General features: G+C 46.5%; 1 protein-coding gene across 6 annotated transcripts in view; it reads right to left on the reverse strand.

Annotated features, from left to right (window-relative positions):
* The window catches only part of SNX29 (sorting nexin 29), a 499,225-nt gene extending 491,628 nt beyond the window's left edge, over nt 1-7,597 (reverse strand). For all 6 annotated transcript variants that reach the window (XM_045048367.1, XM_045048365.1, XM_045048366.1 and 3 more), the window contains exon 1: nt 7,502-7,597. In XM_045048367.1, coding sequence (XP_044904302.1) covers nt 7,502-7,508 — 7 coding nt within the window. In that variant the 5' untranslated portion in view covers nt 7,509-7,597. The remainder of the gene's footprint in view (nt 1-7,501) is intronic.
* Nucleotides 7,598-10,763: the final 3,166 nt, after the last annotated feature.

A 10,763-nucleotide genomic window follows, 5' to 3' on the forward strand; every position in this document is an offset into this window, starting at 1 on the left:
TTCCGCCACCCTCCCCACCTCAGTGAGAGGCAAGGCTTACCCCCCTTCAGCTGCTCAGGAGCAAAACTCAGGAGCAACCTGAGTTGCTCACTCAGGTCTCTGCTCACAACCCACCTTCCTCACAGCCCTCTCCCGTCAGTTCCTCCTCTATCCAGACAACAAGTAGTCAGATGCCACCCTCGGGCTCTGGACTGGGCGTGTGACCCAGACCCGGCCAACAAGAGCCACAGTGATGGGTTCCAGGATGACCACATAGCCTGCCAGACTGCTGTGAGTCAGCCCCAGGACTTCTGCGGGAGCAACTGGGAAAGAGGCCCATCCTCTGCTTGGGTGTTGCTACACGGTAGGCTGTGACCCGAGAGCTGCGGGCAGGCATCTTGCCTCCACGGGGTAGACAGAGGCTGCTGGAGGAGAAGCCAACCAACAGGAAAGTGGAGTTTCGAAACAGACAGAAAGGTCGTCCTGATGATGCTCTCAGCACCAGAATGCAACTGGGCCTGAGGACAGTCCTATCCCTAGACCTCTCCATTGCAAGATGTTTTAAACTCCAGCTTTTCCCAGATCAACTTCTGCCACAGGCAACTGAGGAGTCCTGGCTGACATGTCCGTTACTCCCACAAAACCTTTTGGTCCATTCATTCCATGTGCTTCCACAGACACCAACAGTGCAGCCCTCTGCTAAGTGACGGATGAAGCATCAAACTGTCATTCGGTAAATGTCTGCTGAATGTTGAACCCTGAATTTCCGGCCAGGCTCTGTGGCCACCCGAGCCCTCACGCCTTCCAGCAGCATTTCAAGTTACTGCAACCACTTCGAAAGCAAGAACAATCAAGAACTATCCACATTCCCATGTTACAGCTACTTCAGGGAAATCATCCTAAGGACATATCAATCAAAAGGAAAGAAAACTACCTTGAACAAAAACGTTCACTGCATCATTATTCATAATAAGAACCAAAAAAAGAAAGAAAAAGGAAAATAAGCTAAGTTTCCAAAAGTAGAATCAAATATTATGGTTTAAAAATTACGCTACATGTGGGGCACCTGGATGGCTTGGTCAGTTGAGCAGCCGACTTCAGCTCAGGTCATGATCTCGCAGTTTGTGAGTTCAAGTCCCGCGTCTGGCCCTGCACTGACAGCTCAGAGCCTGGAGCCTGCTTCAGATTCATTCTCTCTCTCTCTCTCTCTCTCTCTCTCTCTCTCTCTCTCTCTCTCTCTCTCTCTCTCTGCCTTTCCCCTGTTCATGCTCTCTCTCTCTCTCAAAAATAAATTTAAAAAAACATGTTTTTAAAAAATTATACTACAAACAGGTAGATGGATTGATGGGTTATGAAGCCTATAAAAGTGATCAATACAAAGATCATGTAGCAATGTGGCAAAGCTTTACCCAAAAATGTTAAGGGTAAAAGCAAAATGCAAATTTCTACAGTAATGGTAAAATTACTTCAGCTCTTATCAGTGTTTCTCAACCCTTTATTCATTACCTTCCCCCTTCAGATCTCATTCAGACATTTTTTTAATCATCCCTCCATGAAATTTCAATACCGCAAATACAGTGTATATCTGTTTACATACTGCATACATATCTGTGTTTTCCACATAAGATTAAAATTTCTTTCTCTCTCGAGAACCACTTTTCACCCCCATTGAGACAAGATGGCAGCAGGATGGAAGGCACTTTATCCTTTATCTAGAATCATGTTTACATTTGCCAGAATTCAGAGAAGGCCACAGATTCTTAGATTTTAGTTCCCATATTTTAAGAACTCTAAGAACTTAATTTCCTATTGGTTACAACAAGGAAGCAGGAGAGGTGATGTCAATGGGTTTTAGTCCATTGCCACTTACTAGCACAGGACATGGTCAAATATTTGCTGACGGTAGAACACTTACTTCTTGCAATCTGCCATAACAGATCAACCCAATGCCTTCATTAGAGGGGGAGAAAAGTTGATATCATCACTTTTTCTTTGAATGAAAACCACACACATTCTTTTTTCCATTCACTCGCTTCAGCTGATTCTTCATCCCAAACACAAGCTACTGCTGAAAATAACCCAGTCAATGCCAAAGAGAAAACCATGAGCCTCAACATTCCAGAAAAACAAGATAAAGCTGCCAAAATGTACATAAACATCAGGCAAGAAACAGCAGCAAATGACCCACGAAGCCCCAAACTCGGACATATGTGACCTCTCTAGGTTTAGCTTTCCCCACCCTTGAAACAGGGTTTTTAGCGTCTTAACTAACTTAAAGATCCTTGACAGACTAATTACTGATGGAAATGAGCATCAAGGTCCTTCAAACAGTCTTACAAAAAAAAAAAAAAAAAAGCTTGAGAATCATGACTTTCTGGTCCTTCAAGTTCTACTTTCTAAATAAGAGCAGAAGAATTATCTGGCAATCATAATTCCTTAGCTCTCGCAGGCTGGTCATCAAGTAAGTATTCCTACCTACTGGATTCTTTAAAGAGAAACAAATAAATCATGACCAGCTATTAACCTCCGACAAACACCCACACGTAGCAGGCATCCTTCCTACTGGCTATGTTACCTCTACACACACATACGAATCCACATTGTTTCATACACATGGTTTAATGTGCATCAAGGTATATATTTTAGTATATTTCTGCACTCTGCTTCTTTTTAGAGAACGTTAATGTTGCAATATAGCCACAGTGATATGTATAAATCCATTTTATTCCTTTTAACATCTTTGAGGTTTTCCATCATGTGACCATACCACATATATGTCTCATCTACCCTGTTAATGGTCATCAGGGTTGTTCGGCCTCACGACACCCATTTATCTTGTGTATGCATTACCTAGGCATTCCACTTCCTGGTTATTTGCACTTAATGCATTTGGCCTTGAAACCAGCTGACCTCTGACTCAAACGTTTTCAACTACAAAATACAGAAGACTCTAATTGCCAATTTACAGGAAATACAAGAGACTGAGAAACATGTCAAACCACACCAAAAGGATGCAATCAGCAAAATCCCACAAAGACATGAACTATTTCCTTCATCAAAAATTGCAAGGGGCAAAAACAGACAGATGAAACGGCAACCTATTAGTTTAAAAAAAAAAAAGATTAAAAAAAATTTAATGTTTATTTATTTTTGAGAGAGAGAGACAGAGAGAGACAGAGCAGGAGTAGGGGAGGGGCAGAGAGAGATGCAGACACAGAATCCAAAGCAAGGTCCAGGCTGTGAACTGTCAGCACACAGCCCAACACGGGGCTTGAACTCACCAACTGTGAGATCGTGACCTGAGCTAAAGTCAGATGCTTAACCGACTGAGCCACCCAGGCACCCCTAAAAAAAAGATTTTTTTGCTTCAAAGGACAATATCAAGAAAGTTAAAACACACACACACACAAAATGGGAGACATTTTTATAAATAATACATCTAAGGGACTTGTACCCAGAAACTATACAGAATTCTTACGGGTCAACAATAAAACAACCCAATTTAAAAATAGACAAAGGAATCCGAGCAGACATTTCTCGAAAGAAGATACACACAAACAGCCAATAAGCTCATGAAAATATGCTCAACATCATTGATCATTAGGGAAATGCAAATCAAAACCACAAAAAGGCACCACTTCACACCCACTCAGAATGGCTCTAATCAAAAGGCTGTTGGTAAAGGTGTGAAGAAACCAGAACCTTCATGCAGCGCTAGTGGGAATGGAAAATGGTGCAGCTGCTTTGGAAAACTGTCTGACCGTTCTTCAGACAGGGCCAGCAATTCTGCTCTTAGATATCGACCAGAGAGAAATGAAAAGATATGCTCACACAAGAACTTGTACATGAATGTTCACAGCAGCATTATTCCTGAAGGGGCCAAAAAGTGGAAACAAGTCAAATGTCCATCAACTGAAGAATGGCTAAACAAAACAGAGAACAATGAGATGTTATTCAAACACAAGATGGAACGAACCTGAGTTCCATGCTACACTGTGGCAAAGTTTAGAAGGATACTTTTAGTGAAAACAGCCAGACACAAAAGGCTACATATTGTATGACTCAATCTATATGAAATATTGGCAATAGGTAAATCCATAGGTAGAGTAGATTAGTGGTTGCTTGGGGCTAAGGGGAGGGAGAAAGAGGAACCAGAGTTAAGAGGTACAGCGTTTCTTTCTGGACTGATGAAAATGTTCTAAATCCGATTATGCTGATGCAGGCACAACTCTGTGAATATACCAAACACTAAAAAGATAGCAATTAAACTAAAAAAGAGAGAGAGAGATTTGAAGACTTAAAAAACACAACAATCTGCATTGTTTAAACCTTGTTTGGATCCTGAGCCTTAAAAAAAAAAAAAAAAAAACTCTAAAATTATAAGGCAATCATGGAAATTTGAATCTTGAATATCTGCTGTTAATGAATTACTGCTAATTTCTTACAGGTATGATAATGAAATTGAGCTATATTTTTTTTTTTAAAAAGAGTCCCAATATGTTAGAGATACACATTAAAATAGTAACAGATGAAAGGATCCGGTCAGTGTCTGGGATTTGCTTCAAAATAAACTGGGGACAGAAGTAAGAAATAGATAGGTACAAAGGAGAAGTGATTATGAGATGGTAAGTGCCCATTAGACTATTCTCTCCACGTTAGAGATGTTTGAAATTTTCTATTAAAAAAAAAAAAGGACAGAGGGAAGAGAAGACATACTTCCATGCAACATTATTTTATGGTGCCCAATCATCAACCCCAAGGGTGAGAAAACCTTGTTTTAACTGTATCCTCAAGAAACGTGAAGGCGGGCGGGGCACCTGGGTGGCTCAGTTGGTTAAGGGTCCTACTTTGGCTCAGGTCACCATCTCACAGTTCATGGGTTCAAGCCCCGCCTCCGGCTCTGTGCTGACAGCTCAGAGCCTGGAGCCTCCTTCGGATTGTGTCTCGCTTTGTCTCTCCCCCGCTCGTGCTCTGTCTCTCCCTCTCTCTCTCAAAAATAAACATTAAAAAAAATTAAAAAATAAAAAAAAAAAGAAACGTGAAGGGGTAATTGGAGAATGGGGGTCAAAAGTTACAGAAGTCCGGTTATAAGATATGTACGCATTAGAGATGTCAAGGACAACACGTCAACACAGCTGTACGATATCTAGGAAAAGAGCTACGACAGGAAATCCTAAGAGCTCTAATCGCAAAGAGAAAAATGTTCTTATTTTCTTATTGTATCCAAAGAAGATGGATGTTAGCTGAACCCATCAAGGTAATCATTTCACGATAAATGGCAATCACGCTGCTCGCCCTAAACTTACAGTGATGTATGTCAATTATTTGCCAATAAAACTAGGGGAAAGAAAAAAATTGAAAATGCCTCGGACTTCCCTTCTGCCCTCAGCAACCATTTTTTCTGCCTCAATTACAATCTTTCCAAAAGAAGGCTGTCATCCATCCTGAACACTTCTTCCTTAAAAAGCCATCTGTTGGTTTCCTTTTGTAATGATTTTTTTTTAATAAATTTTAAAACGTCCTTATCTTTGGTATTAAGTTGGCTTTCCAAGGCTACATTGATCAATTTCCCTTGGCTTGTCAATTTCACTGGCACCTGGGATCAAGGCCCGAGAATGGTCCAGAATTTGAGGCACAGTCTCCTTGGTTATATTAAAAGCAAGAGGTTTTCAAGGCGTACTTAGCCCCAGCCCTTGTCTCAGAGCTGGGTCAGAAAATCACCCCACCTGAACCTCGGCTGGGTCCTTACCTCCACAAAAACCGCACTAAGTTCCCATCTACACACCACACGAAGCACAGTACCAATAACCCGGTAGAGTTATTTAGTCATCGCAACACGACTAGGTGACAGGTACTATTATCTACCCCCACTTTGCTGGGACTTCCAGAATGGTCAAATCACACAGCTTTTTATAACAGAGTCAGGATTTGAACTCAGGCTGTCTAGCTCCATCCAGGACCCACACTTACACCAGGGTGTATTATCTCCTGGGTGGAAACCAGCTCATCACATCTTTGCTGCAGGATCACTGACATTCAGGGGCCAGAAACTTTAATTAGGCCAAAAATCATTTGCTCTGACAACAGAAGCTGGTCTATCTCCCAGGAAACCCCCCTTCCCAGCTCCCTCACCAGGACCAACAATTTCACACATCTTGCTCTGAAAGGCAAAACAAAAGGCGCATGTCTTGTAAAAAAAAAAAAAAAAAAAAAGTGACCCATGGAGATAACTCAAAGGTTAAAAACTAAGAGAGACACATCCTCACCTCTTTGCCCCCACCCCCCAAACTCCAGAAATGCCTGGGTGAAAGGCTAGGGCTACGGGCGGGGGGGGGGGGGGGGGGATGCAGGGACACTTCAGAGGCAATCCCACAGCTCAGAGGAAAACAGACAGGGAGAGGGTAGGCGGATCCTCCTAAGAAAATGCAGATCCCAGTCAGGGCGGGCAGAGAGGCTTCCCGGAGTCACTCTGAACGTCCACCACCACCCAGGAATGACTTAGCACCAAAACACCAACAGACCGCTTCAGAGAAGGGCTGAGAACACGCGTCCAAGTCTAGGGACTAAACTTCAGAAACACCGAGGAGGAGCTGTCCACACCCACCTCCCTCCCACTCCCGGCCTCCCCACCAAAACCACACCCCTCCCTGCGGGCGGGAGGGGGGTGGGCTGGGACCTGCGACGCGTTGGTCCCCAGATGGGTTCGGTGTGGAACCAGAAGGGAAGGGGGTGCAGGACAGGGCCAAGGAGACCTCAAAGGAGCTAGGAAAAGAAGTGAAAGGGGCGGGAGTATGAAACAAATAATAATAATAATAATAATAATAATAATAATAATAATAACAACAACAACCAAAATGTAAGAAGCAAGGGCCAGTAGGGAAACTGAGCAAGTAACTGGGAACCACTGGGGACTGGGACAGCAAAGCACCGGGGGACAGGGCGCAAGGGAATGGGAGGCGCGGGGAAGACAAAGAGGCTGGAGCACTCACAGTCCTCTGGGGACCGACAGCCAGGGGGGCTCGGGGCTCAGGAGCCAGCAAGCTAAGAGTGTCTGGAGACGACACCCTCCCTGCCTGCCTGGAGACTGGAGGGACCGCACAGACGGGGCCTGGGAAGCGGGAATGGTGAGGGAGCAGAGGGCCCTGGAGCTGAAGCTGGGACTGGGGGCGTCCAGGAGTTAGGAGGGACTGAGACCCGGGGGACTGAGGACGGGGAGAGTGGTGACTGGGCACGGGGGTCGGAGCGCTGGGAGAGACTGCAGGTCTGGAGACAGGTGTCCAGGAGCGGGCTAAGTGGTGGACGGGAGGCTGGGGGCTGGGAGTGCCTGGGCTCGGGTCGCCAGAGAAGTGCAGGTGACCAAGCAGGGTCCAGCCCCCGGGCGTACACAGGGGTCTGCGAGCGACGGGACGGGGGTCGGCCGGCGGGCGGGCGGGACGCGGGGGCTCGGGGGCCGGAGTGTGCAGCTGGAGCGGCGGGAGCCGGGGCGGCCCGGCCGGGTGACAGCGGCGAGGCCGCCACTCACCGCTCATGGTGCTGCTCCCGGGCCGGTGCCTGCGCCGCGCTGCCGCCGCTGCCGCCACTGCCGCCGCCGGGCTCCAGACAGGCCGGGAGACAGCGCGCCGCCCCGCCCGCCCGCCCCGCCCCGGAAGTGGAGCGCCGCCGCCGCCGACCCGCCCACCGACCCGGAAGGTAAACAGGGGAGCCGGCGGGGCGGTGGTGCGGCGGGGGCCGGGGCGGGTCAGAGGCGCCCGCAGGGCCACGCGGTGGTGCGAGAGCCACGCTTTCCTCCTGGGTCCACAGCCCCGTCGGGAGACCGTGGCCAGGCCACGAGAAATGGGCCAACACGTTTCCAGAGAGTAATAGGAGCTGAGAAGGGAAATAAAAAAGGGGAATGGGCCAAAGCGTGGGAACGGGGGAGGCGGACGGTTCTGGAGGGCGCCTCTAAGGAGACGACCTTTGAGCCCAGACCGGGATGATGGCTGGGAGACGGTCGGGGAAGATGGCGCAGGAAAAATGTTCCAGAAGGAACGGCAAACGCCACGGCCCTGACTTGACGGGTTGACTGGAGCCAGAGGGTGAGTGAGAAGAGAGTGTTCAAAGAGAGGAGATAGGAGAACCGGGTGGAGGGCCCTGAGGGCCGTGCTGAGGGGCCTGGACTCTTCTGTGTTCTGTGTAGCTCTTACGTAGGTAAGGGAACTAGAAGGATTGCAAGAATTGAAGCAGAAGAGTGACACGATCTGAATTAGGTGCTAAGACGATCTCTCTTCCCGGATTGAGAATGAGTTTTAGTGGAACAGGCTGGAAAGAAGGCAGCTGGTCAGGGAGCCATTTCAGTCAGTTGCCCAGCGAGAAATTATACGCCTGGGGCTACGGTGGTGGCATTGGAGATGAAGGAGGATGAATGATGTGCCAACACGTGCGCGTAATATAAAGCCCAGGTTACTGCCCATTTTACAGATTGGGGAGAAAGGACCCAGAAAGGCTAAAAGGGCATTTTTCCTCTTTGTCCTGCCCTCAACTGGGAGTAACAATGTGTTTTACGTCACAACCCAGTACACGCATGCGTGGTTAAAGGAGACGTTTTAACAAAGTTCTGTAGGTAGTGTATTCTCTCCTGTTTTTCTTTTTCTTTCTTTCTTTCTTTCTTTCTTTCTTTCTTTCTTTCTTTCTTTCTTTCTTTCTTTCTCTTTCTTTCTTTCTCTTTCTTTCTTTCCCTTCCTTCCTTCCTTCCTTCCTTCCTTCCTTCCTTCCTTTCTTTCATGCTGACTGAGACCGTTGATTGATCCGCTGATAAATCTTGACCCACAGTTAAGAACACTGAATTGAGGGACCAGACCCCACAGGAAAATGGAGCCGGAATTCCAGCCCAGTTCTGTGTGATGCACAGCCGGCTGGTCTTCCTACTACACTGCCTCTCAACACAAAACCTCTGGCCCCTAGGAATTGATCTTTTCGGTTCAACAGAGGTCAAGGGCTCTTTGGAGAAGGTTGTCGGGCAGCATTATTTATGATAGTGGGGGGCACCTGGGTGGCTCAGTCCGGTAAGCATCCGACTCTTGGTTTCAGATCAGGTCATGATCTCACAGTTGCATAAGTTCAAGCCCCGTTTCGGGATCTGCACTGACATTGCAGAGCCTGCTTGGGATTCTCTCTCTCTCTCTCTCTCTCTCTCTCTCTCTCTCTCTCTCCCCCTCTCTCCCTCCCTCCTTCCCCTGTTCACACTCTCTGTCTCTCTCAAAAATAAACAAATAAACTTAAAAAAGTAATAATATGATAGCGGAAGAGGGGAAAGCACCAAAGCCCAACTACAGAAGAGCTAAGCAGATCATGGCCCACTTCACAAGGAATCTCTTGGAGTAGTTGAAAATGCTAATTATAAAGTCGGAAACCCAGAGAAAAGCCAATGATAATACATTAAGTAAGAAAAAGCCCACGCAAATTAGTCTGTATGCCATGATTACAAACATGCAAAATATGGCTATGTGTAGGGACTGAGAGAACATAAAGATGAAAAAAAAAAAAAAAAAAACCCACCAGACAAGAGGAGAGAGGGAAATAAGCCATAGGAGACTGTTAAGGATAGAGAACAAACTGAGGGTTGATGGGAGAGAAGTGGGTGGGGGCTGGGTATTATGGAGGGCACGTATGATGAGCACTGAGTTGTTTGTAAGTGATGAATCACTGAATTCTACTGATAACCAATATTGCACTGTATGTTAACTACCTAGAATTTAAATAAAAATTTAAAGGAAAAAGAAGGGCACCTGGGTGGCTGAGTCGGTGAAGCACCCAACTTGAATTTCGGCTCAGGGCACTGTCACATGATTTGTGAGATTGAGCCCTGTGCCGGGCTCCCTGCTTGGGATTCTCTCTCTCTTCTCCCTCTCTCTGTGCCCCTCCCCTGCTCCCTCTCTCTCGTTCTCTCTCTCTCTCTCTCTCTCAAAATAAATAAACTTGTTATTCTGAAGAGTCTGTCTAGATCTACCCCCTGCACACCCCCACCCCTAATTAGGTCCACCTGCCTCTGGAACCTTCAGTAGGGCAATGCACACCTGCTTCATGGAGCTGTTGTGAGCCTAACTTGTTAGACCCCCTCGTAGCACTCTGTGCCTTTTCTCCTTAGCACTTGACGCAGGGTAAGTCATTGACGTTGCAGTTTGTGCTTTATGTGTTCTGCCTCCACTCTCCACTCACCCCCTTTAAATACTGTGATTTCCTCTTTTCCGAGATTTAAGCCTGGTCCTCAAAGACCAAGAATCAAAAGCTTAAAGTCTACAACTCTTCTTGGCCTTGAAAAACGACTTATTGAAGAGATTGTACTGGGGGGGAGGGGAGAAGGAAAAGGGTCTGTGAGAAGCTAGGAGCCATGTTCTGTATATTAAAAGGGAACGTATGCCTGCTCTCAGAGATACTGCAACTCAAAGGGACTAATCATTACAGCAGCATAACTGACTCAAAATATTATGAACCAGATAACCTTCATGGAAAAAATATATGTACACGTGTGTATACAACTGGGTGTGTCAGTGTGTTTTCATTCAATCCTTAAGACAATCTTATAAGGAGATACTATTATTCCCATTTTACAGATGGGGAAACTGAGGCACAAGTGTGTAAGTCACTTTCTCACAGTCACCCAACATTTATAACTTCTAGCAACAGAGCCAGGATTCAAACCCAGGCAGTCTGGCTCCGAGAGCCAATGCCTTAACCACTGTACTGTATTGTCTCCCGTAGCCCTCAAGAGCCTAGAATGGAACCATTATGGGCCCCAAATGGAAGCC

This window comes from Felis catus, chromosome E3 (genome assembly GCF_018350175.1).
Source record: "Felis catus isolate Fca126 chromosome E3, F.catus_Fca126_mat1.0, whole genome shotgun sequence".
Classification (NCBI taxonomy): domain Eukaryota; kingdom Metazoa; phylum Chordata; class Mammalia; order Carnivora; family Felidae; genus Felis; species Felis catus.